This window comes from Cantharellus anzutake (assembly GCF_015039405.1).
Source record: "Cantharellus anzutake strain C23 chromosome Unknown EI90scaffold_8, whole genome shotgun sequence".
NCBI classification, from domain to species: domain Eukaryota; kingdom Fungi; phylum Basidiomycota; class Agaricomycetes; order Cantharellales; family Hydnaceae; genus Cantharellus; species Cantharellus anzutake.
This window is the reverse complement of record NW_024066958.1, coordinates 1,177,783-1,197,006: the sequence shown is the minus strand read 5'-3', so window position 1 is coordinate 1,197,006 and position 19,224 is coordinate 1,177,783. Positions and strand designations below refer to the sequence as shown.

The window sequence follows — 19,224 nt, the reverse complement described above, 5'->3', positions numbered from 1 at the left end:
CGTGTCTTTGGCTGGACTTACTGTCGTGTCCAGTCCCACAGCTGTGCTGTTGTATGTGAGTTCTGGAGGCGCCTTTAGTGCCTATTAGACTGTCTGACGATGCCCTCAGTTTTCTCCCCTTTTCTTGGTCGCTGGTTGACTTCCCGTTAATCTCACGTTGACCTCTTATACGTTGCCGTCCTCATGAAAGTTTTTGTGTTCCTCCCGCTCCTTTGTCTCTTTGGGTCGGAAGCCCTGGCGGTTGTGGTCCCCTTCAGTACGGATGCTCGGATTGAGCGACGCGACCGTGGGGGAGGAAATGGTGGAAGAGGAAGGGGCAGTAATACTACTGTGAGTTATCTAGCCAAAGCCTTCCTACGACTCCTTTAGACGATCACACCATTTCTAGAGTAGTGCCCCAACGTCAACGTCATCTTCTGTCCTGCCACCAGCCGGAACCAACACAGGCAAAGCTAACAACCCTAACAACCAGGACCCTCAGAAGTCCCTGCGTATGCCTTATGTTATCTCCGTGCCTGATCGACACTTATGAAGTCCTATGCAGAGCTCGATCCCAGTCAGGTCCAGCCCGGTCTCGCCAATGATGGTCAGAACCCGCCAGTGGCTGGCCAAGTCCCATCGTTAACGAGCCCGAATAACTTCATAAATTTCTGTCTGAGCCAGAAGACTACGTTGACTAATGGGCTTCAGACTAAGGCTGGGTCTTGTAACCCAACAATCGTCAGTGACCTCTTCCTATTATTCCTCTGATCTGATGATGGAATGCCAATTAGATGGGCCGTATTTTGGCCACGGACAAACTCGTCAGTTCCAAGTTCGCGTTTCCCGTGAATGGTCAGAACATCGCCGCAAATACTGACTTCACAGTCAAGGTGGGTTTAGTCCCGTGTCATATTAACCAGACTTCACATTACTCTGTCTAGATGAATATCAAAAATATCGTCACAGGAAACTTCGTAAACGCTCAAGCTAATTACTACGCTGCGCCTTGTCAAGTCGATGGCTCTGGCACTGTCCTCGGTCATTCGCACGTCGTTATTGAGAAGATACCATCCCTTACCGATACCAACCCAACCGATCCTCTGACCTTTGCATTCTTCAAGGGTTTGAATGCTAAGGATGTGAATGGTGTTCTCACGGCAGATGTAACAGGAGGATTGGCAGCTGGAACCTATCGTTTGGCTTCGATCAACACTTGTTCCAATCACCAGCCTGTGTAAGTTTCAGCATCTGAGTATATGTCATTTGCAGCAACTGACGTGATTCATAGGCTCGCATCTGTTGCTCAACACGGGAGTATGGACGACATGGTTTATGTATGTTGCTGTCCTTTGATTTTTTATCTCACCGTTCCGATTTGTTTGTGATTCCCTCAGTTCACGGTTGGCGGCACCGTTAATAATGGGTTCGGTGATGCCACCTCCAGTGCTCCTACGCCTACATCTTCGAAACCCTCTCGAGGAGGACGAGGTGGCTGACGGGGCGGCAGCATTAGTGACAAATACTAGTGATCAGGATGCGGTCGATGACCAGCGGTGATGGCATTTCGATTCGTCTCAAACTCTGCTTGGCTCTGCGCTACTTGTATGATTAACTCGAGGCGATGTGTCATATTTCCTTCGTTTCCATGGAACAGTGAATGTGAGGTTCTCGGTTGAAGTTGCTTTGGGTTCGGTTATTGAGCTGAATAATGAGGGGAATTGTTCAGAATATTGATGTGGGGAAGGACCAGGATCTCAGGTCCCGTGACGTGCCTGACTTCTGCTTCAGCAGCCACTAGTACTGCAGCTAGGACGTCTCCCGTGCGATCTAGAGGGCTGCGTTAGATTTTACGACCTTATCAGAGCTTGCCGACAGTGTGCCAAATTGGCCATGTCTTATCAAACGCCGAGTCGCGATCAACGACAAGTGGCAGGCCCCAGTCGTCCTCGTGCGGCCTCAAGGTCCACGATGCGACCATCAACGGAGGATTCTACATCACAACTACCTACACACATGCCAAATATGTTTCAGCCTCGAGTTGTCCGAGGGACGGTACCGCATTCAGGAGCCTCGATTCCACCATCTGCGTCACAGTATGCGTCGCCAATGAATGGCTTGTCTTCTTCGCCATCTCCTGGTGGACGACCGCCTCGCACGAGAAGACCTAGCTCGACGGCTGTGAGCGCTGCTGCCGCTTTAAGCTCTGCATTATCTACTTCTCCGCCTCCTGGGCCTGGCTCCGCTGGGTCATTGACGGCATACGCGCACCCCTCTTCTTCCCCTGCTTCGTCAATGCTACATCCCCACCGGAAATCATCTGCCCCAGCTGCATCTATATCTGGCTCGTTCCCATTAGGATCTCACGCTGGGTCACTTCATGCTTTGGATTCACCTATTTCCTTCACCCGGCCATCTTACTTGGAACACTCGGCATTACGCCGTTACATTCAAATAACACCTTACGCCCCCTACACTCCACTGTACACTCAGTCTCATCATGCTACAGCAGCATCAAATTCTAATGATAGCGCTACACGTCAGCGGAGGTCTAGTTTAGCCCGTCGACTTAACCCGGTTTCTAGCGCTAGAACGAGCAGAATGCTGTTGGATGATACTGATGATGATATGTCTGAGGACGATGATCTGCGTATCCCTCCAACGAATCGACGGCCATCAACAAGTGCCCAAGTTCCCACGTCGAATGGTACCACGGGTCCATCAGGAAGTTCCTATGATGCTGCTCCTGAACAAGTCTTCCAACTCCCAACCCGATGGAATCGTGAGGACCGAAGCCCCTCCGTAAATGTCTCTTCAGATGGTCGGGAAGTTCATTTCAATGGTACGTGCACACGTTTGCTGGACGACATGGAGGAATGAAAACGTTATCTTGATAAAGGGGTTACAGCAACGGCAGACAAGGATGCTGCTGCTATTCGCGCGAATCATCCGATGCCCAGAGCTTGCGGTATTTACTATTACGAAGTTGAGATAATAAGCAAGGGTCATAAAGGGTAAGCAAACCTCTTCTACCTAGTTCTCATGTTCGAGGTTGAAATGTTGTCTTCCCAGGCATATAGGCATTGGGTAGGTCGATTCCATGTTGTGAGAAAGTTTGCAGTGTTTCCTAAGACGATGATCATAAGTTTTGGGACGCGTCGGGTTTCGTTGTCACGTTTACCTGGATGGGCCCAGCCTAACTGGCAGCCTGATCTAGGGCACGAGTCATGGGGTTATCATGGGGATGACGGACGTTCTTTTGCGTCCCAAGACACAGGCTCGCCTTATGGTCAGAAGTTTTCCAGTGAGTGCAATTGTTCACTTCGAAGTGCTTTCAACATACTAACAAAAACCCATCGTGCTTAGCGGGAGATGTAATAGGATGCGGTGTCGATTTTGTGAAGAAACAAGCGTTCTACACGAAAAATGGCGCTTTTCAAGGTAAATGTCCAGAGTCTCAGGAAGAACCTCCAGTTATTGATGTTCTGCGCGGCAGGATACGTATTCAATAATGTTGATGGGGAGCTGTTCCCAATGGTTGGGCTCCGGACACAGGGTGAAGCTGTCAAGGCGAACTTTGGTCATGCACCATTTAAATTTGACATCGAGTCATTCGTTCATCTACGACGCAATGAGGCTTGGGCGGAGATACAATCCACGAATGTAGACTTCCTGCATACGGAGACCGGGATGTCGTTCAAAGTGGTTCCTACGCGTAGAACCAGTTCTTCTGATGCTCCATTACCTCACGCGGATCTGGAGGCTCAACAGCGAGTCAAGTCCCCACGAATCAAATTGTCTTGGATTATCTGAGTCATCATGGTTTCGGTAGCGCTGCACGAGCCCTCAAGAAGTCTATCGAAGCACGAGAAGCTCTTGCTCGGGAGATTCGAGCCTCGGCTGAATTCCCTAGCTCCTCCGCTCTGTCATCTCGGTGCACTGCAGTGCCTTCATTTGCACCTTATGACTCAGATGGCATTGATGCCCGTCAACGAATCATGTCGGCTGTTCTTTCGGGTGATGTGGATTTCGCCATGGAGGAAACGCGAAAGCGGTATCCAACTGCCCTGGAGGTAGATGGGGGATGGATGCTATTTAGGCTAAGATGTCGTAAATTCGTGGAGCTTCTCCTTGAGGCGTCTGCGGCACTCAAGATTGCGAAGAAGATGGAGGCTTATGAAATTGGGTTTGGAGAGGCTGTCAAGGATATCGTACCCGCAAAGGTCACACCGCGGCCGGTGGAGGGAGTGAGAAGCATATCCACATCGATTGCCCCTTCAATTCCTCCCAAAGTGAGCGAGGTGACAGACAGTGAACAAGGCGAGACGGCTGAAATGGAGGTCCATCCGCATGTGGATGCGGACGCAATGGAGGTAGATGAGGTTCCAGGGTTGGATGGGGTTCCATTCTCCATGATAAGGCCTACCGCTACTCCATTGAGTACTGCTAACGGTACCACTGCCGTACTTGCCACCGATGGTACTCATGCTATCCCAATGAGTCAGAAGGCAAGAGAGAAGCAGCCCGAGCGCTTAATGTCTCTACCCATCCTTTCCAATCCTGCTCCATCCTGCTCCACGGAAGCCGTACTTCCCACTGAACAAAAACCCGACCCACCTTCTCTACCCACACCAGCTGAACTTGCTCTCCAAAACGCACTTAAGTATGGCCGTGCATTACACGCGGACTACGTTCACGATGAGCGATCCGACGTCCAGATGTTATTCAAGAGAACGTTTGCATTAGTGGCATATAATGACCCCCTCGAGGCTGGAGGCGAAGAAAGTCGGTTTGCGGGGCAAAGGGCGAGGGAAGAACTGGCAGCCGAATTGAACCGGTACATTCTCGGTATGTCGGTTCTATACCTACGGAGACTGAGATTCTTAATTTCACGTAGCTTCACAAGGACGAAAAACCCAGCCAATTCTCGAACAATTGTATCTTCAGGCGAATAAGACGATCGTGCAGCTGGGCATGAGTGGCACAGGAGCAGCTGCCTTCGGGGATGTTGAGAAAGAGATTATTGGTTCGTTATAGGCTTTTGGAGGTTAAATCCGCATGCATGATGATGGCGGAGTATGGAGAGGCTGGCTAAGGTGACCATTGTATTACCATTGCATGAGGAAATGGGCCCGATGTAAGAGTTTGGGATTCAAGTTAGCGCCAAGTGATGGACGATCTTTCAAGTTAACACATGTATGAGCCACTTGATATTACACACTATTTTGCCTCGTAAAATTGGTGCAAATCCACTCATACTAATTCACTGGCATTAGTCAACAGTGTAAGGCTGGAGATACAAGAGTGGGTGTACTAGTGCGTGAGATACGAAGCGGTACGGGAATGGCGTAGTCCCGACAACGAAGTGAGGGGAAAAGTGATTACATGAGGTATTTATATATGGTAAGGAGACACAGAATATTGCGGTTGAGAGCCAGGAAGAAGCATCTAGAGTGAGAATGCGTTCATAGTCCGTCCAATGACATCAGTGGCGGGTGGGGGTACCACTCTACGATGGTTTGGACAATGACGAGGCAGAGACGTTAAACGACTCGCCGCACCCACAGGCATCTATAATATTTGGGTTCTTGAATACAAACTTGGAACTGGGGAAATGGAGAGTAATCACCCGGTACTTGAGCTAAAAACCAAAAATTGATGAAAATGAAAGATTTACCTCATCCGATCTTCTTGCCAATCCATCTCACTTCCTATGATCGAAAACAGTGCTTTACTATCAATCAACACCTTTACATCATCCTGCTGAACCACCTCGTCGAACTTCCCTGGCTGTTCGACGTATTCGAGGTTGTATTGCATCCCCGCGCAACCTTTGTTGCGGACACCAATACGAATAAGTTGTGGAGTTGGACCCGAGATGAGTGCACGAACTCGTTGGACGGCTGAAGGAGTCTTGAGCACGAAATAATAATGATGTTTTTTTAGCGACCGGATGCAGGTCGAGGGATAAGAACGGAACATACAAGGGACAAAGCAGCCTTTGTCGACCGTATCCGCGACATCTGACGCTGCGGCCTAGGAGGCTTCGGTGGCTCAGGTGCAGCATGCTGGGTTCCCGAGCTCTGAGATGGTGTATGAACAACCTTAGGTGGGGGATTGGGGAGTACAGGTGAGGTTGTTGTTGTCTTGGATGATGACGAATGGAGTGAGGAGGCAGCTCGCGAGGTAACATGATGGGATAACGCTGATGGTGATGACGGAGAGGTGAGTGGAAACCCACGATACAAAGGAAAGGGTCGAGAGAGCGCTGCGCGCAAAGTCCATGTCACAGAGGAGGTCATAACAAACGGTTCCTAAGGGTGTGGTGGAAAAGCACTTGAGGGTCGAAATGAGTGATCTGTGATTGGTTCGCACTGCTAATTCAATTTGATCCGGACCTTGCCTTCTATCCATCACGTGTTTCTTGCGTCGCCTGGAACTTAGGTGTAGATTATGACATCCCCCTCGGGGCTCGCGAGGTTTGCATGGATTCGAGACTACATATCTTGAAGCGGGACTCCTTGCAGGACTCCAGACACATCTCAGGGTTTCGATCATTTGTGCGCTGACTTCGCCAACTCGCTTCTCCAGGCACACACCCTACCTTCATTACTAGATACTAGATTAGAGATTCATTTACGCAGAACCATATTGGGACCTCATACTATTGCTCTTGTGGTGCTACGACATCCTATTGCTTAAGCTGTCCGTAAGCCGGAACTGAGCTAAGAACCGGTTCCTAGATCTACTTTCCGGATTTGTCGCACTATCTCGCCACTCGAGAGAGAATGCAATGGTTATGTGCACAGTGGAAACCATAGCCATGTCCCATCATGTAACTCAACAACGTATTCGTAGTCTTCACGTAGGAATATTTGGAACGGCTTGTGGAGAGGACCAGTCGCTCGTCCAAGATATTGGCTCGCGATTTGCGGCGCTGCCAGCTAAGTCCAATGGTGACACCATAAACCTCGATCGAGTGATGGTGAGTAGTGACCCAAAGGTGCCAAATTTTCAAGAGAATCAATGCGATGGAATGTACTAAGGCGTCAGCAGAAGGGAATACGAAGGCGAGTCCCTCTCGCGGATTGTCATATCCAACGGTAACGCTTATTGTTTAGATGCTTGTTTCTATGTTTCTTGATGCCGATACCACTTGCCTCATTTCTCATAAGTTTGTCAGCGGCCATAGCTTATCAGCTGATAGTAGCATTTGCACTGGATAAACGCCAGAAATGGCTCAGTCAAATGATGGTCTGCCTGTTTTTGGATGGGGCTGCAAAGCACTGACGCACTTGTAGAGGAAGGAGTCAGTCGTGGTAGAGGGAGTCTTCTACCGTTAATGGCTACTACGTATCTGGGGATCTAAAACCTCCTTGCTTGGGGATTCGGGAAGACCCATAGACTTGTAAGCCACCAAGACATAGGGCAGTGGCACTCCAAACTAGTTGGGATAGAGAAGTTACTAGGTGCCAGTCGGATCGGTCTCTGCCTCCGAACGACGCATCAAATCTGACCCGAGAATACGGAGATGATCACTGCTGGAAAGCCAATGCTGTTCCTGTGAACCCATCCATTTCAGTACCCTGGACGCCACATTGACAGTTTTGAGTGGAATTCCGGCCATTTGGGCCACTTCGATTCCATGGCTATCTCGATTCACCCCTGGCCGCAGTCGGTGCGAATACGAAAAGCGCCCGTCCTGAGGGCGTTCAAATAGGGTTAATTAGCAAATGAAAGGCGTACCGGATGCGACAAACTTACCTCGAACTTGTCAATCCCCGTACAGAAGAACTTGATAAAAGGGAAGGCATTCCCCTTCTCATCCACTCCCTCTCCGTCAGCCGGTGCATTCTTGTCTTCTCTGTACCCCAACATATCTGCCACCTCATGAAAATGTGTTGCGAACAGCGTTCGGCACTGATTCACCCTGTACAAATGCCATGCTGTGGCGAATGCAATAGCAACTCCGTCTTTGATCGTAGTGCCCCTCCCCACCTCATCCATGATAACCATACTCTTGTCCGTAGCTCTCTTCAATATCTCTGCAGTCTCGAGCATTTCTACCATGAACGTGCTCCGATCTCGATACAAGTCATCTTTTGCACCCACACGAGTAAACACCGCATCCACTATCCCGATATGTGCGTTATCGGCAGGAACGAACGACCCGACTTGCGCAAGGATTACTATGAGAGCTGATTGGCGAAGAAGGGAAGATTTTCCAGACATGTTTGGGCCGGTGATGATATGGAGGCGGGACAAGGGGGACAAAAGAACGGTATTTGGAGTGAAGGTGCGGCCTTGCCGAAAAAGGCCCATCTCAACAGTCGGATGGCGACCATTGGCGACGTGAAATATTGTACTGGTGAAGGAATGATCAAGCTCTGCTACAATTTGAGTACGAATGTTACTTGCTCATCGGAGAGGGTTGGACGAACAAAGTTCATCTCGTGTGCAAGGTCGGCGAAGCCCATTAGCACATCTAATTCATCAATCAGGCTCGCATTCCTCCGCAAGCTCGCTGCGTGAGCATTGACCTGTGGGGTTGGCTAAATCATCGGACAAATACCAAATGAGGTACCGCACCTCGTTTCTTAGGTCCTCGAGCGCGCTTCGTTCGGCTAGGAACAATTGGTTTTGGGTATCGATAATCTCGGACCCAAGTTGTGACCATTCCTGGAATGAAAGTATGGTTAAATGTAGAGGGAAAAATAATTCAGACGTCGCCAACCTTGAGAAAATATGTGCTCGTGGTCTTGCTCCTTGAAATCGGAATGGCATCTGAAGCTTCAAAGCGAGGGCCGTCCCTCCGTACCTTCGCAATATGAACGTGAGGTCCATGTTGCGGATTCGCTCGAAGGGTCAGGGACGGAACATCTACGTGACGTCAACAATGAGAATATTGGTGGAACGCCTTGCAAGAGACCCACTGAATTGCCCTTGCAACAACTTCTCCAGTTTTTGTTGTGCATCATGAAGCTCGTTCAAGCGCTGGTGCAAACCCTGCAACACTGGGGAGAAACTGAAGACCAGGTCACCTCTGCGCACAACGTGACATTGCTGTGCTCACTTCGGATTAATAGTCCAGGATGACCTGCGAGCGTCATATTGCCCGATAAAGGCCACAGTATCTTCGGGTGGTAGTCTCCCTTCTTCGCCATCGTCAAATTCACTGCTTGTATCATTCGGCAACTTTTCCATATCACTGATGGCGGAACCGATGAGTGTAGCAAGCTGTTCCATATTCACCATTCTGTCCATCAAACCAAGTATGCAAGCCCAGTTCAGCACAGATTCCTCACTTTCAACCTTGGCTTGTTCCACCTCGAGAAAAACCCGTTCTCGGATCGAGATCCAAGCCTGAATCGTTTCCCTCATTGCAACAAGGTCGCTGATATCACCCCTGCGGAACATGAGTTTCTGAACGATGCGAGTAACATCTCCAATGCATCGAAGAATCGCAGTTAAATCAGCTCTAAGATGCGGCCGACGTTTGAAAAGCGCCACAAGCTCTTGACGGGCATGAACCTCAGGTAACGACGTGCTAGGCGAGCCTGGGGCGAGTGATCAGTGCTACATAATTTTAACAGAGACACAAATTACATAGCCACCGCGACAGCAGGCGAGTGCCGCTCCTCGTCACAGTGCGTTTGATTGTGCTGAGTAAGCTGCCCTTAACTCCACCGTCACGAATGACTCGTTTGATCTCAAGCGCAGCGATCGTATGGGAATCAATTTGCATTTTAGTTTCGAAAGTTTGGTGGACCGGGGCTGGGAGATTGGGCATTGTCTCGAGGAGGTGGGTTCGCAGGAACGAGGTAAGCAGACGGACAGCTGCCAGCTCATCCTGGCCATAAGATATGGAAGTCGTAGATGCCGGGACTCCGTCAGTAGGTGAAGGGATAACTTCATTGTCAAAGCTCGTGTAACTCGTGATAGAAGAGAAGTCATCACCCAGTATATGGTGGAGAGGATGGTTCTTATTAGTCCTTAGAGATTCCTCCAAGACAACCTCTGAGGGGAAATCCGAGCAAGATCATTTTGAAGCTCTCCAATAGTGGAAGATTGTGAAAAGAACTCTCCAGTAGAAACATCGATCCACGCCAAGCCAGCCGCTTCCGAGTCTCCCGTACTAATTGCGACCAGATAATTATTCTCGTAGTGATTGAGAAATGACTCGTCAATCAGTGTCCCTGGAGTGACAATGCGAACCACTCTTCGTTCAAAGCCATCAGGAACCTTGAATTCTTCGCAAAGAGCGACAAAGCGCTTGCTCTGGGAGACGAGAACCTTCAAATGGCGGTCTAGATGCACCAATGGGAATCCACACATATGAACGCGTGAGCCACCCCAACGTCGCGAAGTGAGTTTGATATCCAGTAAGCGTGCCACCTCAGGTGCTTGGTCGAAGTAAGACTTCATATCAGGTCCAATATGATTATCAAGTATGAGTCTGAGAGGCTGAACGCACTTCATAGAACTGGCCAACTCGGGTAAGCAATATGCAGTTGGGGAACCTGGCCAAGTTAAATCGAATATCTAGAGCAAGTTGAGTCTGAGGAACATTTGAGTTTCCGCCGTCAAGGATGGCTATGTGGACCATGTCGATGAGCAGAAAAGTGCTGCCATCACACAATGGGCATACGTTCAGCAGATGGATCTTTCCTCGAGCTTTTCTTCTTAGAAGACGCGATTACGCGTTTTGAACCACTTATTGCACCAGCTAAAATGGCGTTGGTAATTTCTTCACCAGTCCTAAGTAATAATCCTCACCAGGGGCCCCAGACGAGTCCTTGGAACCATATGTAAAGGTGCTGTCCGTCCAATCGCTCAACGGCTCTGCCAATGTACCATCCGGACGGACGCGTGAGGTTGGAAGTTCAGAATATTTCTTCTTTGACCGTGACTTTATGGTTGTCTTCGCCTGAGGGGAAAATGACAAGAGTCGTGAGGCAACTAAAGCGCGCTGGAAGATTGTGCGACGCGTGTTAGCACGACAAAGGATATGCATTGGATCAATATCAAGTACATATTGAATGACAAAATTTTGGATGGGCACGGCATTTGCCGAAATCACGGTCAATTGAATCAACTCAACACATAAACGTTCACCTTGACCATGGCTACCAGACGTGGGGGGCGTAAGAATGTCAAGAAGGGTGTACAATTTACTCTTATGGTTGTAGGTGAGCAGCACAAGCAGGTTGTCTCCTATCGATGCTCACTTTCCCTGTTCAGGCGCTTCGGGCACTGGCCGCACAACATTCGTGAACACCCTCTGCGAGTCCCAAGTCTTGTCACATAAAATATCCGATAACCCAGAGACCGCTCATGTGGAAGAGGGCATAAAGATCAAGCCGGTTACCGTTGGTGCGTCCTTTCGCAACTATACTGACTCGCCCCAACTTGACCGCCATTGTTGCGGCAGAACTTGACGAGGATGGAGTTCGGATTGCCCTCACCATTGTAGACACTCCCGGATTTGGTGACAACATCGACAATGAGTCCGCGTGCGTTGTTCTAATGAACCACTGAAAGCACCCCATCTTGATTGCGACAACTCTGCAGTTTCCAGGAAATAGTTGGCCACCTCGAACGCCAATACGACGACATCTTGGCCGAGGAATCCCGTATCAAACGAAATCCTCGCTTCCGTGACAACCGTGTCCATGTGTTGTTGTACTTTATCCCTCCCACAGGGCATGCGTACGTAAAATGCCTTTTGGATAAGCCGCACTTAGTAACTCTTAAGTCAGGCTCCGTGAAATGGACATTGAGCTGATGCGGCGTCTCTCTCCCCGCGTTAATGTAATCCCTGTAATCGGGAAAGCTGATGCACTTATCCCCAGCGAGTTGCGGGCTTTCAAAAAGCGGGCATGTACTGTTTGATGTTTTCCTGTGCGAGAGCTTACACTCTTTTAGATCATGGAAGATATTGAGCACTATCGTATCCCGGTGTACAATTTCCCTTATGATGTAGAGGAGGATGACGAGGATACCATCGCGGAGAACAGCGAGTTACGCGTAAGTCGTAATTCCCCTAATGCTTTCCACAAACCAACCCCGTTTACAGGCCTTGCTGCCGTTTGCCATCGTTGGATCTGAGGATGAAATTGACATCGAGGGTCAACTCGTGCGGGCCCGCATATACCCCTGGGGTATTGTTGAAGTTGACAACCCGAAACATTCCGACTTCAGCCGCCTTCGTAGTGCACTGTTGAAGTACGTTCGAACTTGGACCTGCTGTACCAGATTTTTCTCAAACATCCCATCACTTAGCACACACCTGACTGACCTGAAATCATTGACGCATGATGTTATGTACGAGACGTACCGCACGGAGAAGTTATCGAAGACTGTGCACACGGACCGAACGTAAGACTCAGATTCTCCACCCTCTTCCATCAATTCATTTCTACTACCCGCAGGGATCAATCAATTTTGCCCGAAGAACTCGCTACCCAATCCGTGCGCCTCAAGGAGGAGCAGCTTCGCAAGGAGGAAGAGAAGGTGGGGAGCTTTCAAAGCTCAAGTATGTTTTGTTAAACTAACATTCTGGTGCAGCTCCGCGAAATCGAACTTCGTGTCCAGAGAGAGATCAGCGAGAGGCGTCAAGAGCTCCTTGCGAAGGAGGAATCACTCAGGTTTGATTCTCATGCACATTAGCATGTGAAGGTTTATTCTAATATCCTTTCCATTTTTAGAAATCTCGAGAGTCGGCTTGCTGCTCAGAATTCGCAAGGAGAATACTAGAAAAGCGCTTGCTAGGGTTGTTGGGGAGCAAACCACCCCACATTCCATCCTTTTCTTCCTCCGCCTGTATCTTCGGCTGGCTTCGTCCAGGTGTTCGCCTTGTCATCTCGTTATTTCTTTCGGCTATTATTTCTAACTGTTGACCATTTATGTCTGCTATGTGCTTGATTTCCAATGGAACAGCTTATCCTTATTCCCTCCAAACCGGAACGGTACCAGCAAAGAACAGGGTTCAGGAATCGTAAAGACTGCCACAGATGCTTTCCCCAAGAATCCTCAGCTTCATCGGCATAAGCGAATTACCGTAATGCTCTTGGATATCACTCTTCTCGACAGCGTATTTGATGTTGAACCAATCGTCCTCCTGGGCCATTTTCTCGATCGCTTTTTTATCTACCGCAGAATTCCACCAGCCTGGAAGTGCTCCAGGCTTTCCAGCGGACATCAGCTGTCTGTTGCGACGTTGAGCTTTCGTAACGAATTCTCTGAAATGCCGAATCGGATTTGACACCGTTCCACCGTACAAGCTGAAAGGCGGTGGAGAAAGTCAGCTCGTCGCTGGTTCTCGGGTTGCACCCCCAAACGACACAAACCTGTCCCGTCCATGTCACCTCTAAAAGTATATTCGTCTTCGACTCTCATTCGATAGGCGTCGATGAGGCGGCCGTAAGCAGAGTGCACCGTTTTGCAATCGTCATAATGATCGTCGAGGGAAAACAAACTGGGGCCCGACACGTAATGGATATTTCCTTTTGCTCCAGGGTCGGGTTTTGGAGTGAACGAAGGATCTGGTCCCTGAGGCGGTCGAATCTTTGATGCTTTCTGCTTCTGCGTGCGCATGCAGTCAGCCTTGTGGCCTGGCCAAGCCTTTGGAACAAAAGTAAGAAGAATCTCTTGGTCCACTTCCTGTTTCGAGCAGAACTTGCCTCTTTTTGATGTTGCCTTCCGCAATAATAGATCTCCTGGCATCCAGAGCAACGAGCCGTTGCGCCTCTGTATGTTAGGGTCAGAAGGACCCCATTAGAGCAAGAGTTGTAAATTACGTTGACAGATAGCGCAAGTTGGCATGAGTGGATGAGCTGGTAACGAATTTGCATCCGGCCCGACGTTGACCAGCGTGTGTGTATTTCGATATTTACTTCCAGACAGCTGCCGATTAAGCCAAAAGGCGAACCAAGCAATATCATACATGAATCTAATCAAGTTACATGACCAGCCTGACGCAAAAAACGATGAAACGCCAAGAGAGTCCCGCATAGTCTCATCGCACGAGCACGTTGTATGCATGGTAAAGCGAGTAGTTCATAAATGGGACAGGCATTATTGCTAGGTAATTCAAAACAGATATCGTTCTCAACCAATCTCCATGAAACATGAGTTGGAAAGCGCCAAAGTAGGCCGTGTGTGCAATGTGATCAATTTTAAAAAAAGTGTCCCAAATGTAGGAGATTTAAGAATACAGCAACCAGAAAGCCCATTTGTGCTTCAGAAAACACCAATTACAAGCCGAAATGAGCTTCGATCTTATCAGAATTGTGTCCTCCTGAATTTCCCATGGCCAAACGCAAAAGCCGTGGGAATATCTTCATCTGTGTGTGCCACGACTCTGGATGCCAACAAATGCCGATTAACCGCGAATTTAGGGAGCTGGCCGGACATCGCCTCGAGAAATGGCTTGCAGGCTTATATGTATTTTGAGGAGGGGGCCTCCCACCGGGTTTTGGCATCTATGTCATCCTGGCGGCATTTGTCCAACGCGTAGTAATATCTGACGACCTATGAAGTCTTATCAGCCTCAGGCTGGTGGACGTGTGCTGGCCATCTTGTTGACCACTCACCATAGGTGATCTCCAACACTCCTGCCTGTGCACTAGTGCTCATGACGGTTGGTCGACATGTAGTCAGTCAGTATAAGTGACTTCATCTGCGACTCCGTAGCTTGGCCAACAGCTTGGTTACCGCATTACGTCGCCTGGTGGCTTTCTGGGTAACAGGGATGGTCTGATAGGGGGCCAGATCACTTTTAAAAGGCGGGCTTACCGACTTCTTACGGCCCAGAGAGGAGTCGCATCATCATTCTAGCATTCCGATTGTTGGCAGTAACCTAGAGAAGATGGGATGTTGAGCCGGTAGGTGAGTACTATAATTAATATATTAACACCTTACTCGATACCTGTTTGTGTGTAGTACCCTTGTTCCGTTCCAATACCCGAAGTCATCTGGGAGGGCAGCATTACTAGTAGTACTGGGGATGAGAGGGGATCGGAATGATGTGAAGCCCATCGCTGGTCCCTGTGTGTGTTGGGGTCATGCTGGTGGTCATCGAACGGCTCTTGGTACATCCGGCCAGTATTCATCTAGGACTAGTACTCTAGCTTCTGGTAGACGTAGCGCTATAGGGAGAACGATTGGAGGGAAAGAGGCTCAAACTAGGCATCTGTCTTTTATTGTTTATTATCTTGTATGTACATCAAGCAACGAATGAGTGATATTGATCAGTATATCGCTGTAGTTTCCTCTATCGGAAAGGTGCTTTCCAGATGTGGATTTAATTGGGAATCAATATAATAATTATTAGCCACCACTAACCCGTCATTTCTAGTCCAATCGATAAAGTGCGGCGTGTGAGTTTAATTGGAGATAGGAAAAGGAAAAGGAAAAAAAAAGAGAGAGAGAGAAAAAAAAAAACCACGGCACTCAGGATCCCCATGTAGTCACCTACCATGGTACTAACTGAGCGGTACTCGACTTAACTTCGCAGATCAGACGGGATGCGGTGCTTCCTGAGTCCTATGGCCGTGGATGATTATCTCGAATTTTAATGTGTAATCATTTTCTCAAGACATCTGATCCGGCCATACTGCTATTTGCATCTTGCATTTGTACATCAATTGGCGCCTCAACCAATATGTAGTAACGTTGCCTTCCACAGTGGCACAAACGTGGTAGTAGAATAAATGTAGAATTGGGCGGGGTATGAATGCATGCAAAGAATTATCACCATAAAGATGTACTGTACGTGCAACCATGCGGGATGCGAAAGATCATCACATTTTCTTGAGGGGTTCAATAACTTCGCCGGGCTGCAAAGGAGATGTAAGTAAGAAACAGCACAAGATTCGATATTCGACAAACCTTAGTGTATATTCTCGGCCTCGTGGCCTTTTTGACAAATGTTTGAGTGTTCCATTCCCGTCCAAGTGGAGTGTCGAGTAACTGCTTCAGCTGCCCATCTCCTGTGTAAGGGAAAGGCAACTCCTTGATCTGATACTTGCGTGCTTTGAAATCTCGCTTCTCTGAAATGATGACGAAGTCCTTCCCAGCATCCTTTCGAGATTCAGGATTTACGCCAGGAATCGTCTTGATGAATCTCGGATGCGGGGCCTTTAGCTTCATCCCGGCTCCAGCCCATGCACCCTAAAACTAGATTGTCAGAATATGTTAAGAAAGGACTATTAGGCCTTACCCATCCAGGGAGCGAAGTATCAACCTGTTTCGGTGCATCTTCTTCTATTACACTCTGCTTCACCTCCTTGAATTGCTCGACAACGTTATCTCCCGCAAAGGCCATCGCTACAAGATCCCTCTGTTCAAAAGCTTTGCCTCTCGAGGGTCTTTCTTCGTCTTCTTCACCGTCATCTTGGAACGCCGAATCAACCTTTGCCATCGAGTTCGTTGACGAAGCCTCAGGTTGCGCTTCGTCTTTCTCGCCCTCCCCCACGGAACTTTTGGGTGGTGCTTCGCTCCTGATCATGTCCGATGCATCCAATGAGATTTCGACTATGGCATCCTCCTCTGCTTGAGCACGAGCATCGGCCATTTTAGTCTTGTGTTTCTTCGTAGCCGCAATCGACTTCACTTCCGCGGAACTATCCTTAGAAAGAACCACCTCGTTGCGTTTCCGGGTGATTTTCGAGGAAGAAGGCTCCAGAGACGCGAGCCAAGGATTCTGCACGTTAGGAACGGGTTCTGAATATGAGACCGATGATACCCATGTATCGGGCCGGGAAGGGGGAGGATCCATTATCGAGGCCCCATTGACTAGGCCCGTTGCACCAGTCTCATTCGATGGACCATCTTCATCAGGCGTCTGGAAAACGTGGCCCAGTTGAGTAAGCTGATGCGTGAACAGGTGCTTCAGAACCTACCGAAGGAGCCATAGGGCGGAAAATCATCCGTCCAGCGTTGCCACCAACCTTCTCCATGGCTAAGGCGTCTTGTTCCTGGTGATGTGAAAGCTCACCAGATTCATCTACTCCCACCCCAAGACGAAGCATTTCCTCCCGAAAATCGTCTATTTGTGTGCGCATCGCGGAGCGAACCTCTTCCTCAGCTTTTTGCATGAACTTCATCCCCATCAAACCTTGCTTAGACGACCCGTCAGCGTCGGCGGCTTTCTGGTCGTCCTCGAGGGTCTTCAATTCATCGAACGCCTTCTCTCGAATGGCATCAATATCCTCCTCATCGTCGCCATCGTCGTCGGAATCATCATCGCTCCCTTTCTTCCCTAAAATCCTCTTGCGCAACTTCTCGCCCTTGTCGAGTTGCTCCAGCAATTGATGCCTCTCACTTTGGTCCAGATCTACACCCCGGGAAGCAAGCCTCTTCGCCCACTTGCCCGTATTCCGATGTCGCAACGTTGCCCGTTCCTTTGCCCTTTCTAGTTCCATCCTCATCCGTTCAGCTTCCGCCACTTCCGGATTCAACGCCTCCATCTCCTCTAAAGTCAGAGCTTCCCCTTCTTTCCGTCTCCGTTGAATCTTGCGGTAGATTTTGGACTTAATCTTAGCCATCCGCTTCAATTTGGCCTCGGCACGGAACATGGTTTCACGATCATGTCGAAGTCTCGACCGCCATGCAACAACCTCCTTCATAGTAACCTTCTTGGCCGGTGCGTCTTTAGATTCTTTGCTTTCCAGCAATTCAGCATCCCTAAGGAGTTTATCGACAGCGGATTCCATCCCATTACTCGGCTGTATGATTTCATTGAAGATGAGTCATGAGAAAAGCGGGGAGGCGAGGGAGCTTACCGTAAATGTTGAGTTGATATTCGCAACCGTGCGGCGCGCCGCAGGAGGTTTTTGGAGAGGGAAGGACAAGTGCTCGGCCTAGTAAGTAAAAATGCACGATCAGATGCTCCGTATATTTCTTAATAGGCCTGTAATCACATACTTCTTTAATGCGGTTCATGATTGGCTGCCACTGTTGACTCTTGTTTTCGTCGCCTCATAGGCAGCCTGGCGGTCCACGCGGTTCTGCTGCCGCTTGTGCAACGGTGCAACATAAGCATTGATATTTTGGGATTGAAGAAGCTTGGCAGATTTTCCCAAGGAGGTATTGTGAGAAGGGCCATCGAGGAGGTCGCTGAGGTCGATTTTGTCTGTAGGGTCCTTTTTCAACTTCACGGATGAGATAACAATAAGGACTATGTCAAACCTTTTCCGGTTGCGACGAATGCCCCTCACCCCCGCGTTCGGTACGTTCAGGCAAAATTCGGCGTCTAGCTCTTTTGGAAGGGTCGAAGTCTGCTTTCCTCTTTTTGTCCGAAAGACCATCGATAAAAGCATCGAGCTTAGACACAGCCGCCTCCGAAGACTCCGCATCCTCATCAAGAAGGCGGTCCTCGTCTTCCATCGACCCGTCCTCGCTATCTTCGTCCACATCATCATCGCTGAGGCCTTCTTCAGAGCCCTCCCTATTGGCATCGTCAAGCACTCTGGGTAGAGGGGCAGCTTCAGGCCTCTCTTCCAATTCGTCCTCCTCTTCCTCTTCACCATTGTCAAGCATTTTAGACAGAGGAATTGTGCCAATTCTGTCCTCATCCTCATTCTCTCCGTCCTCATCTTCTGCCACATCTACGTCACCTCCATCTTCATCCAGAGTCACCTCACGACGCTTAAGAAGACGTTTTGATGATTTTGCAGTGCCCTTCTTCTTTGGAGACTATGGGCAAAGTTAGTGCACCATGAAGCAAAATGCACAATGGGAAGACATACGATTTGATCAAAAGTGGGATTCAAATAGTCCTCCTCATCGCTCTGCCCTTCGATGGCTGCATCAGAGTCGATATCCTCGTCATATTCATCCTCAACAACGCCAGCATCGCTCTGGATATTCTTTACAAGACGCTGAAGAATATTGTTCATCTCGTTATCAGAACCATCACCATCGGACAGACCACCAGCAGCCCCTTCTAACTCATCTCTATCAAGAGCTAGTCCAACATTGGCACGTCTGTCCTTCGAAGGCTCATACTCGTAAAGGTTATGGATGTCGGGCTCAGCATCCTTGTTCCTCTTGAAAGGCTTTTTCCGACTACTAGAGATATTTTTGAGTAACGATGGGTGCAATTTGGGCCCCTTTCGGCGCGGCCCTGACGTCGGGCGCTTGGAGGAGAACCTGGGGCCAGTTTTCGCCATGAAGAGTGGGAGCGGGTGAGCCCGAATAAATTGGGTAGGCTGACGTGTTGACCTTTACGTGAACTGAGTC

The 19,224-nt window shown here is 49.1% G+C and overlaps 7 protein-coding genes across 7 annotated transcripts; 3 read left to right on the top strand and 4 right to left on the bottom strand.

The window, feature by feature from the left end:
- Positions 1-430: 430 nt before the first annotated feature.
- On the top strand, positions 431-1,367 carry EI90DRAFT_2909572 (uncharacterized protein; the record flags this gene model as incomplete). The annotated part of the gene is made up of 5 exons (XM_039054374.1): positions 431-491; positions 545-720; positions 774-872; positions 924-1,216; positions 1,271-1,367. Coding segments are annotated over 5 exons (726 nt in total), but the record flags the coding sequence as incomplete, so codon positions are not given.
- Positions 1,368-1,752: 385 nt separating this feature from the next.
- Positions 1,753-5,213, top strand: EI90DRAFT_3151929 (uncharacterized protein). The gene is made up of 8 exons (XM_039065753.1): positions 1,753-2,821; positions 2,879-2,993; positions 3,052-3,066; positions 3,126-3,283; positions 3,346-3,420; positions 3,476-3,694; positions 3,751-4,827; positions 4,877-5,213. The coding sequence occupies exons 1-8, from the start codon at positions 1,873-1,875 to the stop codon at positions 5,014-5,016; spliced, it is 2,748 nt and encodes a 915-aa protein (XP_038920397.1). The 5' UTR covers positions 1,753-1,872; the 3' UTR covers positions 5,017-5,213.
- EI90DRAFT_3041802 (uncharacterized protein) lies at positions 4,996-6,354 on the bottom strand. The gene is made up of 3 exons (XM_039059134.1): positions 5,964-6,354; positions 5,657-5,892; positions 4,996-5,585 (listed from the first exon to the last, which is right to left on the bottom strand). The coding sequence occupies exons 1-3, from the start codon at positions 6,279-6,281 to the stop codon at positions 5,489-5,491; spliced, it is 651 nt and encodes a 216-aa protein (XP_038920396.1). The 5' UTR covers positions 6,282-6,354; the 3' UTR covers positions 4,996-5,488.
- Positions 6,355-7,444: 1,090 nt separating this feature from the next.
- On the bottom strand, positions 7,445-10,585 carry EI90DRAFT_3144386 (muts domain V-domain-containing protein; the record flags this gene model as incomplete). Its single annotated transcript, XM_039065140.1, has 10 exons — positions 7,445-7,681; positions 7,744-8,344; positions 8,374-8,519; positions 8,569-8,658; positions 8,714-8,859; positions 8,913-9,022; positions 9,077-9,536; positions 9,586-9,971; positions 9,995-10,398; positions 10,454-10,585. 10 exons carry the CDS (start codon positions 10,583-10,585, stop codon positions 7,445-7,447), a joined length of 2,712 nt encoding a protein of 903 aa, XP_038920395.1.
- A 516-nt stretch (positions 10,586-11,101) lies between these two features.
- Positions 11,102-12,934, top strand: EI90DRAFT_3151925 (GTP binding protein; the record flags this gene model as incomplete). Its single annotated transcript, XM_039065752.1, has 11 exons — positions 11,102-11,168; positions 11,221-11,352; positions 11,411-11,492; positions 11,551-11,688; positions 11,739-11,865; positions 11,905-12,006; positions 12,056-12,204; positions 12,262-12,357; positions 12,411-12,492; positions 12,547-12,626; positions 12,687-12,934. 11 exons carry the CDS (start codon positions 11,102-11,104, stop codon positions 12,733-12,735), a joined length of 1,104 nt encoding a protein of 367 aa, XP_038920394.1. The 3' UTR covers positions 12,736-12,934.
- On the bottom strand, positions 12,685-13,829 carry EI90DRAFT_3041784 (uncharacterized protein). Its single transcript, XM_039059133.1, has 4 exons — positions 13,779-13,829; positions 13,662-13,726; positions 13,325-13,602; positions 12,685-13,262 (listed from the first exon to the last, which is right to left on the bottom strand). Exons 1-4 carry the CDS (start codon positions 13,801-13,803, stop codon positions 12,968-12,970), a joined length of 663 nt encoding a protein of 220 aa, XP_038920393.1. The 5' UTR covers positions 13,804-13,829; the 3' UTR covers positions 12,685-12,967.
- A 1,742-nt stretch (positions 13,830-15,571) lies between these two features.
- On the bottom strand, positions 15,572-19,218 carry EI90DRAFT_3151924 (Utp14 protein-domain-containing protein). The gene is made up of 8 exons (XM_039065751.1): positions 18,732-19,218; positions 18,172-18,678; positions 17,946-18,125; positions 17,766-17,843; positions 16,884-17,708; positions 16,202-16,825; positions 15,871-16,152; positions 15,572-15,818 (listed from the first exon to the last, which is right to left on the bottom strand). Exons 1-8 carry the CDS (start codon positions 19,152-19,154, stop codon positions 15,783-15,785), a joined length of 2,955 nt encoding a protein of 984 aa, XP_038920392.1. The 5' UTR covers positions 19,155-19,218; the 3' UTR covers positions 15,572-15,782.
- Positions 19,219-19,224: the final 6 nt, after the last annotated feature.